The sequence below is a fragment of the Oryctolagus cuniculus genome, chromosome 11 (assembly GCF_964237555.1).
Source record: "Oryctolagus cuniculus chromosome 11, mOryCun1.1, whole genome shotgun sequence".
Lineage (NCBI taxonomy): Eukaryota > Metazoa > Chordata > Mammalia > Lagomorpha > Leporidae > Oryctolagus > Oryctolagus cuniculus.
Window position 1 is genome coordinate 34,312,443 of NC_091442.1, and position 19,469 is coordinate 34,331,911.

General features: G+C 40.4%; 1 protein-coding gene across 37 annotated transcripts in view; it reads left to right on the top strand.

The window, feature by feature from the left end:
- Window positions 1–19,469, top strand: part of PLCB4 (phospholipase C beta 4) — a 439,427-nt gene that overhangs the window by 342,199 nt on the left and 77,759 nt on the right. For all 37 annotated transcript variants that reach the window (XM_070052074.1, XM_051846249.2, XM_051846237.2 and 34 more), the window contains 3 exons: window positions 1,305–1,413; window positions 6,078–6,288; window positions 16,258–16,351. In XM_070052074.1, coding sequence (XP_069908175.1) covers window positions 1,305–1,413; window positions 6,078–6,288; window positions 16,258–16,351 — 414 coding nt within the window. The remainder of the gene's footprint in view (window positions 1–1,304; window positions 1,414–6,077; window positions 6,289–16,257; window positions 16,352–19,469) is intronic.

Consider the following 19,469-nt stretch of genomic DNA (forward strand, 5'->3'; position numbering starts at 1 on the left):
GTGAGTTAACACTCTCAGTGGGGGAGGAGGTGATACCAGGAAAAGTGAAAGCTACCTATGCTTGAGGAAATGATAAGTGTCCGTTGGCCAAAAGCATTCATTCTGTGTAGAGCCCACTTTTCAAATGGCCATTCCAGAACATATGGGGAAGAGATCCATATGAACTCTTAAAAAACAATTGCTTCTTAAATATCCCTCCAATCACATTTTTGCAAAGACTGTGCATATATTTGGGTAAAGAGTTATTCTTAAGGGTCTATTTATCAATCAGAGTTTGCTCACATCTGCTTATCTCTCATTATTTATTTATGTATTTGAGAAATGACTGGAGACACAGTGTAGTACTCTAATTCACAGTGAATAGTAAGGAAGTTTATTGGCTCCACTGCCTCCATTTACACACACATGCACACACACAGACACAAGCACACAGACACACACAGTGTCATAGCTGAGTCAACTAGTAGATGGACATTTCACCACTAGTCTGAAGTCAGGATAACACCTCTGTAGGAACAGCTTTGCCCCAGTGCTCATGTTGTACCAGCAGCACCTGAGGTGACAATTTGTAAAGGATGATGTCCCTGGCCTCCCCTGTGCTTTTGCCATTCCCATAATCTCAGCCCAAGGAATTTTATTAGGGAAGACTAAATTAAATTCAAGAGTAAAAAAGATGTTTCTGAACTGCTGATATTTAAATATAGACTTTTATATTGTTCATAGCTGATAAATATTCTTGTGCTGATTAAATTTCAGAATTATAATTAGTTCCTTTTGTAAAACATTTAAATTTTCAGAGCATCCAAGAAATATTTTATTAATGTAGGAAGACAGAATCGAAATGATGTTTAATTGTCTAATAGTATTTTTGTTGTTATGGTTTGGGAGCTTTTTTTGGCACTTAAATGAGTGTATTATCTATTTATTTTAATTTTTTGTCTTTTTAAAAACTACATTGGCTTGAATTTTATAGACATTTATGCCAATGAGTTCCCTATGATATGGAAATTAGACAACAATTCAATGGACACACACCTTCTGCTATACATCCTTCAGCTTTTGAAGGGAAAAAAATGAATTTTTCTCTTTCCGTAGTTCAATGATGGGAATCAGAGAATACTCCCAGATTTGGACTTTTTGAAACCTATTTTAGGGAAAAGAACAGAAAGATAGTGAAATTCCATCTTTGTAATTATAAACATGATAGTCTAGATTTATGTTGCTTTAGAAATTATATACTTAGTAATGTGTTATACCTCAAGGGGAGAAATGTCAACCTAAATGAAATTATTTTCTCATCATAGCATCAACGAGATCCTCGACTGAATGAAATTTTATTTCCATTTTATGATGCTAAAAGGGCAATGCAGATCATTGAGATGTATGAGCCTGATGAAGATTTGAAGAAAAAAGGTAAAGAAAGAAAAAAATAATGTTTTTCTTTGAAACAAGAAATTTACCAAATTTCAAGCCCTTAGATTTTTAATTGAAAGTATCTATACATGCTTTGGAATGCCCATAAACCAAAGATGATGACTGATTTTTTTTTTTGGCCTGATCTTAAGTTAATGTGAATTTTACCTTTCTTCAGAATAAGTTCATGCCATTTGAAGTATCCTGTTAACTTTATTGTGTGATTAAGCACATTATTGTGATATTCCCCCATATACCTTCTTATATTGGCTCTTAGCATTGCCTGTTACTTAAAATGAAAAATGCCGCATCTAGTCTCTGTCTGCAATCCATGAAAAGTGTTCCTATCATCTAACAATTTACACCTTCATTTTCTCCCTTTTGTTTTCCCAACCCAAATAAAGTAATACATGATTTGTTGTGCCACTTAGCCTTCTTTGACTTCTGATACGGAAGATAAATATACTTATGTGAATTTAAGTCGCTGGGAATGATTTTATCAAATTATGGCGTTTCTCAATCTTTGCCCTGTCCAATGAAACTTTGGAAACAAGGCAGCATCCAAATATTTGTCAAAGGAAAGGCATGGGGAGGATTTATGGGTTCTGTGTCATAGCGGCAGGAAACACCTGCTGAGCATGGGAGGCATGTGAACATAGCCGTATGGCAAGTTCTGGATGTACCTAAGCCAGAGCCCCCGCCTTTGTGGAGATTGTGAGGCATCATTTCTATCTGTCCCATGTGCTCATGAATCTCAAGGCCTCAGGTTCCTCCTCTTTTAATAACAATTGTATCTGATGCCAGTGAATATGGCTGAGAGATTATGCATTCTCTGGCCCCACACAGAAACTTTTATAGGTATTCCTGACCTACCACACCCTGTAACTTCACTCCTGAACTCGTTCCAAGTCCAATGGACTTTTCCTCTGGTTGTAGTCATACATTTCAACTTTATGCTAGTGGCTCAGTTAACCATTTTCAGCCAGAATGCCTCATTACTGACCTCTTACCAATAGCCTGAGTTCATAATTTTTTCCATGTTGGATTTGGTTGAAGCAAAGGGATAGTCAGGTTTGTAGAACTTAGCACTTTGCAGTAATGGGAGGTGTTGTGTGACTCTCATTTCTACCTTGTCACACTGTGACCCTGAGCAAGGAAATAGCTTCCTGGGCCTCAGTTTCCATACTTGCAAGTTGCTGGAGTTCAGGCAGTCATTTGTTGGTATTTCTCCACCCAAATTTCTTTCTTTTGTGGGCTGAGTGCCAAGCACTGTAGCAGATACTGGGAATTCACAACTGAGTAAGAGATGCACTGCCTTGAAAGTAGTTGTGATTTTTTTCAAGGGGAAAGGCAAGTGGCTCAATAACTTCTTAGCAGAGTGATAAGTGTTATAATGGAAGTATATCTTTGTTTATTTCTAAAGTCCTCTCAAGTGGGAGTCTAACAATGACCATTGAACCATCTAAAATTGTAGTGTCTCCATTTCACAATGACAGACATTTAAAAATCTGTAATTATCAAGTGTGGGTGAGAATATGGTATAAAAGGCATTTTTTAAAGAAGATATATTTACTTATTCAAAAATTAGAGTTACAGAGAGAGAGGGAGAGACACAGAGAGAGACAGAAATTTTCTATCAGCCGGTTCACTCCCCAGATGACTGCAATGGGCAAGACTGAGCCAGGAGCTTCATCCAGGTCTCCCATGTGGGTGACAAGTGCCCAAACACTTGGGCCATCTTCTGCTGCTTTTCCCAAGCCAATAGCAGGAAGCTGGATTGGAAGTGGAACAGCTGGGACACAAACCAGCACCCATATAGGATGCCAGCATTGCAGGCTGTGGCTTTACCTGCTCCACCACAACACCAGCCCCAAAAGACATTTTGGTGGGAATGTAAATAGGTGCAACAACTTTGCTATTTTGTCAATAGCTCACAAAGTAGAAAATATGCTTCTTTTTTTTTTATTTTTTGACAGGCAGAGTGGACAGTGAGAGAGAGAGACAGAGAGAAAGGTCTTCCTTTGCCATTGGTTCACCCTCCAATGGCCACTGCGGCTGGCACGCTGCGGCCGGCGCACCGCACTGATCCGATGGCAGGAGCCAGGTACTTATCCTGGTCTCCCATGGGGTGCAGGGCCCAAGCACTTGGGCCAATCTCCACTGCACTTCCTGGCCACAGCAGAGAGCTGGCCTGGAAGAGGGGCAACTGGGACAGAATCCGGCGCCCTGACCGGGACTAGAACCCGGTGTACCGGCACCACAAGGCGGAGGATTAGCCTAGTGAGCCACGGCGCCGGCCCGAAAATATGCTTCTCAAACAGCCCAGGTGTTACTCCTCTGTGAATGTACCCTGGAGAATCTCATACATTTCGCAAACTCTGAATGTCCGAGTGACATAGAACTTAGACCTCTGCCCCATCTGTGTTCACACTTTAGATGAGCTCATGCAGGTCCATGGCTTTAAGTTTCTCCTTATGCATGCAACTTTCAAATTCAACTGTGTAATCACAATTTCTAACTTAAACTACAGACCAGTAGTAGAACTCCCATTCAGGTATTGAAAGGGCATTTCCAGGATATAAGTATTTAATTCTACCTGTATTTGTATTTGATTCTACCTGTTCCCTCCCCCGACCTGTGCCTTTTCCAGCCTATAAAATGATACTGTTATTCACTGAGATTTTCAAGGCAAAACCCTTGGAATCATCCTTTTGTATTTCATTCAAACCACATATAACCTATCAGCAAAACTTGCAATATGCAACCTCAAAATAAATTCTAACTTACTTCTCACAATTTCCACCAATACCAGGGCATCCAATCCTATAACATCTCCCTATACAATGCCAGTTGACTTCTAACTTGTCTTCTCCTTTCTACTCAATGCTGTGCCTCACACAGAAGCCAGAATAAACCTTTAGAAACTGCTTCCATCCCCATTAGTCCTCTCTTTATAACCTTCCAAAGGGTCCCCAGCACACTTAGAATTAAAGTATCTTGTGAGGGCAAAAGCCCAAAAGATGTAGCCTGTGCCGTCCCATCTAACCTTATGTCCAGTAACTTTTCTCCTTGATCACTCCCTCCATCTTGCTGTCGTTGGATGAACTTGGCACACATAGCCCTGCCCCAAGTTCTTTGCACTTGCCTGGAGTGGGGGTCCCACCAGTGTGCTTGTGGCTCATCCCTGTTCATGTGTGTCAGCTTCCTCAAAGGGATTTCATTGGCCACATAGCCAACAGATCATTCTTCCATAATGCTTTTTGTTTCCTCTAGCACTTTCATGACATTATAGTGCACTACTTTATGTTTCTCTCATTCATTATGTATGAGTTGTATGAAGTCAGGATTTGTCTGTTTTCTTCTATCATTGCATCTATTCCATTGCCTAAAAAAGTACTTTCTCTTAGAATGAAGGAAAGTGCCCAACAAGGCAGGGATGTAAGTTTCTATTTCTAGTTATAATTAGAAGTGCCCTAAATATCTACTATATTATATAATGGATAATAAATTATGGTATACTCTTATATGGGCTACTATATATTCAGTGAAAAGTAAGTGAATGAGTTCCAAAAAAAATAAAAGTAGCCATTTCCAAATGCACACAGTGGGATAGTTTTTCTGTGTATTAAAAAACATTAGAATAGATCTATTGTTTGGATAAGTACATGTGTAGTAAAGTTGCAGAACCATTTTTGGAATGTTAAACAGGAAAACTATGGTGGTGGTTATCTATCTGCATGGCAGCAGAGAAATGAAATTGAGGTGAAGTACACCGGGAATGGTAATGGCATTTGTACTAATGTGTTCCCCATAAAAATGTGAAGCAGTTCAGCAAATGTTAAGATCTGTCCAAGTTGTGGTTCAGGTCCAAGGTTATTTATTATGCTGTCATCTGTTCCCCTCTGTAAACCTGAAGTTGGTACATAACCTTCAAATGTTTATATTAAAAAGTAAAAAGTGAAGGCTGCATAGGAGAAGATGCATAAACATTTATTGTCTCTCCTGTGGTTACCACCTGGGTCCTGCCCCATGTCAGAAAGGTGTGATTGAAACGAATGTTCTTCTCAAAGCCCCAGCCCCTGACATTAGATGAACAGGAAGATTAAATTGTTTACATTCAGAGAACCCACCATCTCCCAGAAAAACCCCTTCTCCAATCCAGTAAAAGCAAGAATGCCTTACAATGAATGCATTTCCCATTTTATTAAAGAGCACCTCTCAAATACGTTCTCATTTACCACTCATGACAATTTTGGAAAGCACGTGGGGCCAGTAGTTTTCCCTGCTTAACAGAAGAGGAAGCTGAGACCCAGCTGCCTACAGAGTGATTGGCAGAAGCAGGAACTAGGTAAAGATTCCTTTGACCTCTTGTCTCCATAGCTCCTGGCACTGTGTTTCTGAATTTGGGAGTTGGGGGAGAGCAGTGTACATCTGCCACCATGGATGTGAAAGGAGAATGCCACATAATTGTGAAATGCACTCTGGAACTTAAACCATGCAATACTTACATTCAAGTCCTGAATGGTGAAAGGGTCTTAGGAAAGAGACTATGAAGATGTTTTTGTTCTTACTGTTTAATCTGTCCTGGCTACCATGAATGAATAAAACAAGAGATATGGACCTTTGGTGCTACAACTGCTACTAAGATGTTCTTTTTCCCTTAGGTCTCATATCAAGTGATGGGTTTTGCAGATATCTGATGTCAGATGAAAATGCTCCAGTCTTCCTAGATCGTCTAGAACTCTACCAAGAAATGGACCATCCCCTGGCTCACTACTTCATCAGTTCTTCCCACAATACCTATCTCACCGGCCGACAGTTTGGAGGAAAGTCTTCAGTAGAAATGTACAGACAGGTCCTCCTGGCTGGTTGCAGGTGAGAAACTCAAGATGGCCATTTGTTCTCTATGTATAATGCCCTTGGATTTACAGTAGGTACCCCTTATTTTCAGCACATGTTTTAGGACCCATCCAGTAGATGTCTGAAGCAGAATATTTCTGAATTCTATGTAGTATGTTTTATTCTACACACACAAACATATGATAAAGTTTGTCTTATAAATTGCTCACAGAAAGTGATTAATGACAAGTAGTAATAAAATAGAACCATTAATGCTTTAAGTAAAATAAGGGTCACTTAAACTAAAGCACTGTAATATATAGTTTATCTGCTAGTGACTGTGAATGTTAAGTAACTAACTGGAAGTAGTATATACAATGTGAATGTGCTGGATAAAGGGAAGTTTCATGTTGCAGTCAGGACAGATCAGAACAGCATGAGATTTCATCATGGTAGCAGAATGGTATGAAATTTAAAACTAATTAATTGTTTATTTCTGGAACTTTCTGTTTAAGATTTTCAGACTGTGGTTGACCGTAACTAAATCCATGGAAAGCAAAACTCTAGATAAGGGGAAACCACTGCAATTTGTTTTTCTTTGAAAAATGTTTAATAGTAATTAGAGTACAAAGGATATTTATGCTTCTCTTCAGTGAATTATTATGATCATTTAATTGTAAGAAAGGAAGGACACTATCTTTTCCATGAACGTCCTGTGGGTCAAAAGATGTGTTTTTTACTATAAATTTGAAATATGCCTCCAAAATTGCAAAAGAGGGGGAATTGGATGAAGATGGTGGAGTAGGGAGGGAGCTTGCTACTCGAGTCTAGAAGACGGTTTTAAAAAAGTAGAAAGAGCACAGTCTCGGAAAAGTTAGAGACCAGCAGAGAAAACGACATAAATTGGAGGAATACAGTGGGCCTACGGAGAGGGCAAAGACATGCTCAACTTAGGACCCATCAGCCGAGAGCATCTGCACTAGCATTGGAGAGCAGGGTGAGACCAGACTGCAGCAGCACAAGAAGCCACTGCAAAAAAGCTACAAGAAGAGCCTAGAGGGAATCCGGCTTGGAGCCCCGTGGGGGATAGTGTACCTGCCAAAATAAAAGAGAAAATACACAGGGCGAGGGCACATTTCTCCTGGGTCATCCTGCAAAGGTGTCCTGTAGCAAGCTGACAGAGAGCAGGCCTCATTTTAGACATACTTGACAGCTGCACCAGCTCATGTCCATGCCAAGCAACCAGCCAAGCAGAGACTCCTGAGTCAGGTAGGAAGAATGACAGGGGGCTGGGTGCTTGTGACTGTGAAAGGTTTGTATACCAGGACTGTGAAAGCAGTGAAGCTGCATAGGAGGACTCAGGGTGTGGCTGGGACACTGGGCAATCACTGTGAGAGACTCCACACAGTCAGGGCTGCCTGGTTACTTGGCGAGAAACATTACTGGGGAATCTGAGCTTATACTGAGGACTGTACAGATCCTTTGTGTGGTCCTTGTGGCAGAGGGGACAAAAGTTATACTTACTGGGGCTAGCGCCCAGGCACTGGTCTCCTTCAAAGAAAGGAACTTAGCTGAGTCTATGCCATCAGACAGGAAGAAAACTCCCCTCTGATTAAAAAAAAAAGTTTTAGATTTACCACACCAAACTTGGGTGTGTCACCACAGACACAACATTCATCCTGGAGCACTGAACAGAGCTCCCTGGCCACTCCTATGACACGCCTCTAGGTACTCCCTGAAAACACACTCCACTAATCCAATCAGACATAGTCCAAAGATAAAAGACACCACAGTGAAAAATCAAAGAAACCAATGAGTATCCCCACAAATGCAGATGACATACGCACCAAACCAAGAAGCAGGAACAAGGAAGACAACATGACATCCCCAGAAGAACACAACACCTCAATTCTAGATTGTGAAGATGATGAGACTGAAGAAACACCAGAAATGGAATTAAAGAAACTGATGGTAGAATTACTTAGAAGTAATCAGAACAGAGGGTCGTCAATGTGACTCACTTGGTTAATCCTCTGCCTCTGGCGCCAGCATCCCATGTGGGTGCTGGGTTCTAGTCCCGGTTGCTCCTCTTCCAGTCCAGCTCTCTGCTGTGGCCCGGGAAGGCAGTGGAAGATGGCCCAAGTGTTTGGGTCCCTGCACCTGCAAGGAAGACAAGGAAGGAGCTCCTGGCTCCTGGCTTTGCATCGGCGCAGCGCCGGCTGAAGTGGCTATTTCGGGGGTGAACCAACAGAAGGAAGAACTTTCTCTCTGTCTCTCTCTCACTAACTCTATCTGTCAAATAAATAATATAATATAATATAATATAATATGAAGTAATCAGAACAAATACACAAACTAATGAAATCCATACATGACATGAAAGGAAATTTCTCCCATGAAATTGAGATCTTAAAGAGAAATCAAAATGAAGTCTTGGAAATGAAGAATTCAGTAGAACAAATAAAAATACAGTGGAAAGCCTTAACATCAGAATTGGTGAAGCAGAAAGAATATCCAACTTAGAAGACACAACACAGGAAAATAGACAGTCAGACCAAACACAAGAAGAAGAAAGTAGAAAACTGTAAAACACTGTTGGGAATCTACAGGATACTATCAAATGACCCAATATATATATAAGCTCTCACTTATGAATGAAAGTGAAATAAAGACCTTCCATGACAAAGAGAATCTGAAAGAGTTTGTCACCACTCATCCAGCCCAGCAGAAGATGCTTAAGGATGTGCTGCACACAAAAACACAGACACGAGCCGGCGCCGTGGCTCAATAGGCTAATCCTCCACCTTGCGGCGCCGGCACACCGGGTTCTAGTCCCGGTTGGGGCGCCGGATTCTGTCCCGGTTGCCCCTCTTCCAGGCCAGCTCTCTGCTATGGCCAGGGAGTGCAGTGGAGGATGGCCCAGGTGCTTGGGCCCTGCACCCCATGGGAGACCAGGAAAAGCACCTGGCTCCTGGCTCCTGCCAGGATCAGCGCGGTGCGCCGGCTGCAGCGGCGGCCATTGGAGGGTGAACCAACGGCAAAGGAAGACCTTTCTCTCTCTGTCTCTCTCTCTCACTGTCCACTCTGCCTGTCAAAAAAAAAAAAAAAAAAAAAAAAAAAAAAAAAAAAACACACAGACACATGATCATCACTACAAAAAAAAAGGTGAAGGCAGAAAATCTTCCACTAAAAGTACAAAGAAAATCCAAAGTTAACAGTAGGAATATTTATGGAAAAATAGCAGGGCAAAGTCATTACTTATCAATAGTCACGTTGAATGTAAATGGCCTTAAAAGACACAGATAAAAGACACAGACTGGCTGAATGGATTAAAAAAACAAAACCCATCTATTTGCTGCCTACAAGAAACACATCTCACCAACAAAGATGCACACAGACTGAAAGTGAAAGGATGGAAAAAGATGCTCCATGCCAACAGAAACCAAAAAAGAACTGGTGTAGCCATACTAATATCAGACAAAATAAACTTTAACACAAAAACTGTTAAAAGAGACAACGAATGATACTACATAATGTTTAAGGGATCAATTCAACAGGAAGATGTGACTATTGTAAACATATATGCACCTAATTACAGGGCACTTGGCTATTTAAAAGAAATGTTGAGGAATCTAAAGGGAGACATAGACTCAAATACAATAGTAATAGTGGGGGAGCGGTGCTGTGGCGCAGTGGGTTAATGCCCTGGCCTGAAGTGCTAGCATCCCATATGGGCACCAGTTCTAGACCCAGATGCTCCACTTCCCATCCAGCTCTCTGCTATGACCTGGGAAAGTAGTAGAAATTGGCCCCAATTCTTGGGCCTCTGCACCCACGTGGGAGACCCAGAAGAAGCTCCTGGCTCCTGGCTTCAGATCGGCACAGCTCTGGACGTGCGGCCAACTGGGGAGTGAACCATCAGATAGAAGACCTCTCTCTCTCTCACTCTCTCTTCCTCTCTCTCTCTCTCTCTGCCTCTCCTCTCTCTGTGTAACTCTGACTTTCAAATAAATAAATAAATAAATCTTTAAAAAAATAGTAATGGGGGACTTCAATACCCCACTTTCAGCAATGAACAGATTAACCAGACAGAAAATCAGCAAGAAAACAGCAGAGGTAATTGACGCTATAGACCAACAGATATCTACAGAACTTTTCATGCTACAGTTGCAGAATACACATTGTTCTCACCTGTACATAGAACCTTATCTAGGATTGACCACATGCTAGGCTATAAAACAAGTCTTCGAAAATTCAAAAAAATCAAAATCATACCATGCATCTTCCCAGACCACAGAGGAGTGAAGCTGGAAATCAGCAACTCAGGAATCACTAGAACATAAGCAAACACATGGAGACTGAACAACATGCTCCTGAATGTACAGTGGGTCATAGAAGAAATCAAAAGAGAAAAAAAATTTTCTGGAAACAAATTAAGATGACATACAGTGTATCAAAACTTATGGAATACAGCAAAAGCAGTGTTAAGAGGAAAGTTTATAGCAATTGGTGCCTATGTCAAGAAGTTGGAAAGGCACCTATAAATGAGATATCAATGCATCTTAAAGATCTAGAAAAACAACAGGAAACCAAACCCAAAGCTAGTAGGAGAAAAGAAATTAGAGAAGAATCAACAAAATAGAAACAAAAAAAAATACAAAAGATAAGCAAAATAAAAAGCTGGTTTTTGAAAAAAATAAACAAAATTGACACATCATTGGCACAACTAACCAAAAAAACAAGAGAGAAGACCCAAATCAATAAAATTAGAGATGAAAAAGGAAATGTAACAACAGACACCACAGAAATAAAAAAGAATCATCAGAAATAACTATAAAAGGCTGTATGCCAAAAAACTGGGAAACCTAGAAGAAATGGATAGATTCCTGGACACATAAAACCTATCTAAATTGAGCCATTAAGACACAGAAAACTTAAACAGACCCATTACCACGACAGAAATTGAATCAGTAATAAAGACACCCTCCCCCCGAACAAAGAAAAGCCCAGGACCAGAGGGCTTCACTGCCAAATTCTACCAGACATTTAAAGAACTAACTCCAATTCTTCTCAGGTTATTCAAAACAGTTGAAAGGGAGAGAATCCTCCCAGATGCTTTCTATGAAGCTAGAATCACCTTAATTCCTAAACCTGAAAAAGATACAACAGAAAAAGAACTACAGACCAGTTTCCCTGATGAATATAGATGCAGAAATCCTCAACAAAATTCTAGCCATTTGAATCCAACAACATATCAGAAATATTCATCTGGACCAAGTGGGATTTATCCCTCGTATGTAAGGATGGCTCAACATTCACAAATCAATCAATGTGATACATCACATTAACAAACTGAAGAATAAAAAGCATTTGATTATCTCAATAGATTCAATGAAAGCATTTGATAAAATACAACACCTATTCATGATTGAAAATTCTAAGCAAACTGGGTTTTGAAGGAATGTTCCTCAACACAATCAAGGCAATTTATGACAAACCCATGGCCAGTATCCTATTAAAGGGGGAAAATTGGAAGCTTTCTTACTGAGATCTGGAACCAGACAAGGATGCCCAATTTCACTATTGGTATTCACTATAGTCCTAGGAGTTTTAACCAGAGCCATTAGAAAAGAAAAAGAAATCAAAGAGATTCAAATCAGGAATGAGAAGTGAATCTATCCCTATTTGCAGATGGCATGATTCTATATATAGGGGATCCAAAAGACTCCTCCAGGAGACGATAGGAACTCATAGAAGAGTTTGGTAAAGTAGCAGGATATAAAATCAATACACAAAAATCAACAGCCTTTGTATGCATAGACAATGCCATGGCTGGAAAAGAACTTCTAAGATTGATCTCATTCAGAATAGCTACCAAAAAAATCAAGTACCTTGAAATAAATTTAACCAAGGATGTCAAAGATCTCTATGATGAGAATTATAAGACATTAAAGAAAGAAATAGAAGAAGATACAAAAATGGAAAAATCTTCCATGTTCATGGTTGGAACATTACATGGTCCATTATTCTGAAAGCAATTTACTGATTCAGTGCAATATCAATCAAAATACCAATGACATTTTTCTCAGATCTAGAGAAAATGATGCTGAAACTCATATTGAAACACAGGAGACCTCGAATACTAAATCAATCTTACACAATAAAAACAAATTCAGAGGCATCACAATACCAAATTTCAAGACATACTATAAGGCAGTTATAATCAAAACAGCCTGGTACTGATACAAAAACAGATTGATAGACCAATGCAACAGAATAGAAATGCCAGAAATCAATCCAGGATTTACAACCAACTTATATTTGACCAAAGAGCTAAAACCAATCGCTGTAGCAAGGACAGTCTCTGCAACAAATGGTTCTGGGAAAACTGGATTTCCACCTGCAGAAGTATGAAGCAGGAACCCTATTTACACCTTACGTGGAAATCCATTCAAAATGTTCCTGAGGCACAGGAAATCAAAGCCAACATTAACAAATGGGATTACATCAAATTGAGAAGCTTCTGTACTGCAAAAGAAGCACTCAGCAAAGTGAAGAGGCAGCTGACAGAATGGGAGAAATTATTTGCAAACAATGCAACTATAAGGTATTAATAAAGAAGAATATATAAAGAGATCAAGAAACTCAACAACAGCAATACAGACAACCCAGGTAAGAAATGGGCCAAGGACTTAAATAGACATTTTTCAAAAGAGGAAACCCAGATGACTAGCAGTCACGTGAAAAAATGCTTAGGATCACTAGCCATCAGGGAAATGCAAATCAAAACCACAATGAGGTTTCACCTCACCCCAGTTAGAATGGCTTTCAACAGAAATCAACAAACAGCTAGTTCTGGTGAGGATATTGGAGAAAAGGTACCTTAATCCACGGTTGGTGGGAATGTAAACTGGTAAAACCACTATGTAAATCAGTTTGGAGATACCTCAGAAATCTGAATATAGGGGCCAGTGCTGTGGCACAGTGGGTTAACACCCTGGACTGAAGCGCCAGCATCCCATATGGGCACTGGTTTGATACCCAGCTGCTCCACTTCCAATCCAACTCTGCTGTGGCCTAGGGAAGCCCAGGCCTGGGAAAGCCCAGGTCCTTGGGCCCCTGCACCCGCATGGGAAACCCAGAAGCTCCTGGTTTCAGATCAGTACACCTCCAGCCATTGTGGCCAATTGGGGAGTGAACCAATGGATGGAAGACTCTTTCTCTCTCAATCTCTCTCTCTCCTCTCTCTATGTAACTCTGACTTTCAAATACATAAATGAATATTAAAAAAAAAAGAAATCTGAATGTAGACCTACCATATGATCCAGCCATCCCACTCCTTGGAATTTACCCAAGGGAAATGAAATCAGCAAATAAAACAGTTATCTGCACTCCCATATTTATTGCAGCTCAATTCACAGTAGCTGAGACATGGAATCAGCCTAAATGCTGTCAACTGAAGACTGGTTAAAGAATTTTGGGATATGTATTCTATACAGCAGTAAATAAAATGAAATCTGTTCATTTGCAACAAAATGATGAATCTGGAAAACATCATACTTAGTGAAACAAGCCAGCCCCAAAGGAATAAATACCATATGTTCTCCCTGGTCTGTGGTAACTAAAGAAAGATGTAGAAGTGAAATTGACACTTTGAGAAGCAGTGACCCTTATCTTGACTGTCAAGGAATAGTTGTGTTGTTTTTTTTTTTTTTCTTAATGGAGAATCGGACTGGGAATGGGAGAGGGAGGAGGAGGTGGGGTAAGAGGGTGGGTATAATGGGAAGAATGACTATATTCCTGAAGTTGTACTTATAAAATTTGTACTTATGGTTTCTTTGGGGGAAAAAAAGAACTGTGTGAAGGCATAGATTGCAGTGACATTGTATTCAATTTTGTTATATTCAATTTAATTTCAATGAAAATAGGGCAAATTCTTTTTCCTCCCTGTAAAAAAAATTGCAAAAGAGATAGCATGTATTTTAAGAAGTTCTGTTAAGTTTATTATTGGTTATAGGTACTCACAAATTTAGCTTTTTTTAATGTTAAAAGTTCAAAAACTTGAAAATGGTTTTCTTTTTACAGAGACTGGCAAATATATGAGATTTAAAATGTTGAAAGTGAAAAATAGGAAATGTAGCTACATCATTTTTTTTCTTATCATTTCAGCAATACTCTATTTTTTTTTTGACAGACAGAGTGGACAGTGAGAGAGAGAGAGACAGAGAGAAAGGTCTTCCTTTGCCATTGGTTCACCCTCCAATGGCCGCCGCGGCTGGTATGCTGCGGCCGGCACACCACGCTGATCCGATGGCAGTAGCCAGGTACTTATCCTGGTCTCCCATGGTGTGCAGGGCCCAAGCACTTGGGCCAATCTCCACTGCACTTCCTGGCCACATCAGAGAGCTGGCCTGGAAGAGGGGCAACCGGGAAAGAATCTGGCACCCCGACCGGGACTAGAACCCGGTGTGCCGGCGCTGCAAGGCGGAGGATTAGCCTAGTGAGCTGAGGCGCCGGCCCAGCAATACTCTATTTTTTTAAAACTCCCAATTAGCTACATCACTGCTGCCATTCATACTGTTTGTATGAGGGATATTAAAAAGGTTCATTTGTAAAAAAAAAAAAAGATTTTATGAATTTCAATATTTTTGCACCAAAATAAAATTCTTTTAATTCCATATTTCCATGAAGTTTTGGAAGTACCGTCATATTTCAGTATAAATTACTAAAACAAAAATATTTTCCAATATGGCCAAGGTAACATTATTCTATTGACCAAAATTTTTAAAAAATAATTTTTTTAAGATTTTGTTTATTTACTTGAAAGTCATTGTTTCAGAGAGGCAGCCACAGAGAGAGAGAGAGACAGAGAAGTCTTTCATCCATGGAAGACTTCAGATGGCCACAACAGCTGGAGCTAAGCCATTCCGAAGCCAGGAGGCAAGAGCTTCTTCTGGGTCTCCCACATGGATGCAGGGGCCCAAGGACTTGGGCCTTTTCCACTGCTTTTCCAGGCCATAGCAGAGAGCTGGAATGGAAGTGGAGCAGCCAAAACTCGAACTGGTGCCCATATGGATTACCAGCACTGCAGGCAGCAGCTTTACCTGTTATGCCACAGCACCAGCCTCAGAAAAATAATTTTTAACATATAAAACCTAGCCCATATTCAAATTTGCCCAGTTTTGACCAAATTGAATTTTTTTTAACTTTATTTAAGTTATACAAGTTTCATATATTTCGTATGTACAGATTTAGTAAAATAAGGTCACAGCTTTGTCATCTGTAGGATTTTAACCAGGATCATACTACTTGTTAGATGTATCAAATTTCTCTTTTTATACAACTCAGTCCACTTTGGATCACACCAGTAGATGAGTAATGTAATGTGTTTTTTTTCTTTTCTTTCTTTTTTTTTTCTTTTTCTTTCTTTTTTTTTTCTTTTTCTTTCTTTTTTTTTTCTTTCTTTTTTTTTTTCTTTCTTTTTTTTTTTTCTTTTTTTTTTTTTTTTTTTTGACAGGCAGAGTGGACAGTGAGAGAGAGACAGACAGAGAGAAAGGTCTTCCTTTGCCATTGGTTCACCCTCCATTGGCCGCCGCGGCTGGTGCGCTACGGCCGCCGCACCACGCTGATCCAAAGCCAGGAGCCAGGTGCTTCTCCTGGTCTCCCGTGCGGGTGCAGGGCCCAAGGACGTGGGCCATCCTCCACTGCACTCCCTGGCCACAGCAGAGAGCTGGCCTGGAAGAGGGGCAACTGGGACAGAATCCGGTGCCCTGACTTGAACTAGAACCCGGTGTGCCGGCGCCGCAGGAGGATTAGCCTATTGAGCCGCGGCGCCTGCCTGTAATGTGGTTTTAACCTGTATGCATGTGCCATGAAATAATCATGTTACTTCAATCTATCATCTATTCTGTAAGAAATCAACTTATTTTGAAGTCTTTCTTTTACTTTGTACATACACTGTTTTGTTGTAAGGATTCAGTGTTACCTTTTTCACTTTGCTCCTAGATGTGTTGAACTAGACTGTTGGGATGGAAAAGGTGAAGACCAAGAACCTATAATAACTCATGGAAAAGCAATGTGCACAGATATCCTTTTTAAGGTAAGTTTTAAATTGACACAGTCAAAGCTTTTCCAACTACTATGAAAATTAAGGCAATGGAGAGATGGAGAGAAGAAAACAAATTACTCATTTTCTCAAGCATTATACCTTTATGTGCTTTTCTTCCAGTTTTGAGGAGATAGTCAAGACAAATGGTTTTCCTACTTCGTATCTCTTCATGCTATATTTTACCTGCTTTCAAATGGTGACTGTGCTACCTAATGAGGCGTCTTTGACAGATCTACCTAGTTTTACTTCCTTAAGAAATCTTTTATGTTTTCATCTACTTATTTGCTTACTAAGTTTGCATTATTTCTGAACTCATCAAAGTGTCATAAAAAGACAAATAGAATGCAGGAAAAATAGATTATAAATAGGACCAAGAAGAATAAGGGAATTAGATAATGAGGCTTGAATTTATGAATGCTTGTCAGTAAATCCTATAGATGTATGTTAGACTGCAAATTGGGCTCCAAATTTTCTAGAACTAGGGGTAAGGAGAGAAACTTCACAGGACCCATATAAGAGACATAGAGTTATCACCAGTGAGAAATTTTTTGAGGATCCTCAGAGGGGTTTCTGTAGTTTCACAAACATACATCTTGGTAATGGCCTTTTGGTGATCTCAATGTGTGGTCTGAAAGCCGGTTTCTTAGTGTGTCTCAATGTGCCCATGATATTCTGCCATATTAATCTACTCTCTGTTAGTATAAAGAAATACTAGATGCAACACAGGGCATCACATGGGAAAGCATGGAACACCTATGTGTATACTAGTAGTCTCTCTCTCTCTCTCTCTCTCTCTCTCTCTCTCTCTACCTCTCTCCAGCAGTATTCAATCATGAGAGTTCAACCCTGATGATCTTGTCTAATCCTCATAAACTCCTAGTGCTCCAACTTCTTATGTGTTATAGTCAGTGAAGTTTTCACCCTCTAAATATCCCACGATGGGTATTAGACCCTTCACCACCTCCCAAAGACCCCACTCTAAACACAATAATCAGAAGTTTCCACCCTCTTCCTACCTCACAATGTGGCTCAAACTTCAACATCAGAACTCTTGAGAGACACACTTAAACCATAGTTTAAGACATACTTAAACCATAGCAACTACCAAAAGATGAGTCAAAAAAAATGAAATTATGTGGCTGGCCAATACTCCAATGATTTGATGTAACTCAGAATAGATACTACAACATCTGGGGCAATAGGTTTCACCTACACCCTTGAATAGAAACCACCAGGGGTATTTTCTAAAACAGGTGCCTATGCCCCATTCCCAGGATATTCTATGCATGTCATTTCTCTTAGTCAAGATATTGATGAATTTTGACCAGCGGTGGATTCAAGATTGTGCTTCCTGAGAAGTATCAAGAGTATAATTCCAGTGGGAAGCCATGAATTTACACAGCCAGCCAAACTGACAGGAAAGGTGATATCCATTCTTAGAGAATTAAGTAGCCTAATGAGGATGTATAATGGAAAAGGAGGGTCATTCAGGTTGCAGTGAGATGAGGAAGAAAATAAGGGCAGAGCCGAATTTTCACTCAGAGTAATTCTTGTGTAATTCAGATGGGCAATAAAAGGTCACAATCATTTTTACCTGAGAACTACCTTCCTCAAGAATAACTAAATAACCACATCATCTCTAAGGATGTCTCAATAAAAAATTCCAAGATTATCTAACCTTGGCCATTATCCTTCAAATAAACTTCCCTAGATAACTATTGTAAAATATTGAGTTTCATTGAGTAATGTGACTTGTGCTGTGGTTGTTACTGAAAACCCCTAAAACTGGTTGCAGGAGTTGCTATAGAACCTCAAAGCTGGGTCCACTTACCCGACACCAGCAAGCCAGTCACAGACACCAGGGTGCTGGAAGAAATGAGGTGTCTACTGCAAAGCACAAAGCAAAGATTCAGGCAGCTAATGCTCAATTCCCTCAATACCCAGACTCTTCAAGGGATTAAAGATAATGAATCGGCCGGCGCCGTGGCTCAATAGGCTAATCCTCCACCTAGCGGCGCCGGCACACCAGGTTCTAGTCCCGGTCGGGGTGCCAGATTCTGTCCTGGTTGCCCCTCTTCCAGGCCAGCTCTCTGCTATGGCCAGGGAGTGCAGTGGAGGATGGCCCAAGTGCTTGGGCCCTGCACCCCGTGGGAGACCAGGATAAGCACCTGGCTCCTGCCTTCGGATCAGTGTGGTGTGCCGGTCGCAGCACGCTGGCCACGGCAGCCATTGGAGGGTGAACCAATGGCAAAGGAAGACCTTTCTCTCTGTCTCTCTCTCTCTCACTGTCCACTCTGCCTGTCCAAAGAAAAAAAAAAAAAGAAAAGAAAAGAAAAGACAATGAATCTTGCAGTTCAAAGCTGGGGATGAGCTGCATGTAATCAGCTTATATTTTGCCTTCTGGTTGGTCCACAGAGCAGGTGGTCAGTGATGGGGATGAGGGCCAGTGAGTTTCCTTTGGACTGGCAAAAGTAGGCTTCAGTCTGTCTGGGTCTGAGGATAGACTGAATATTTGTTTGATTAGCACCAATGAGTTGCTGCAAACTCTCCAAATAGAAGCTAGCTTTTAGATGTGACCTGTCTTAACTGTTGGTACAATTTTATCAAGTCTTTATGATTCAGGGTCTGGATTCTGTTTTTAATCTTAGAAGAGGAACTGCAAGCCAAGGACCCATTAGGGTGTAAGGACTTGGCTTCATGATTAGCTCCAAATCAGTAAGAATTTGGGAATTATGAAAGTGTTGGATCAAAGCCTCTTTCCAAAGCTAAACAGAGACTAATACAAACTATCTCTAAGTCCAGCAATTTTTTCATAGAGTAGCTGAGGTTAGGTAGGGGCTACATTCAGCTCACTGAAAAGTTGTTTCAAGGGACTACAGTCTGTGTTACAGTCAGGGCAACCACAGCACTCCCCTGTTTTACCTCACATGTCACGTAACCAAGGACAATCCCCTCCTGTGCCATCTGCTCTTCCATAGGCTAATATAACACAAGTGGTATTACAAGTGTCGCATCAGTACCCAGGGATCTGTGTCACATTAATTAAATGTAGCCCAAAACTGATTCTCAAACATGGAAGACAGTCAATAAAACTTGTGCCAATTCTGAG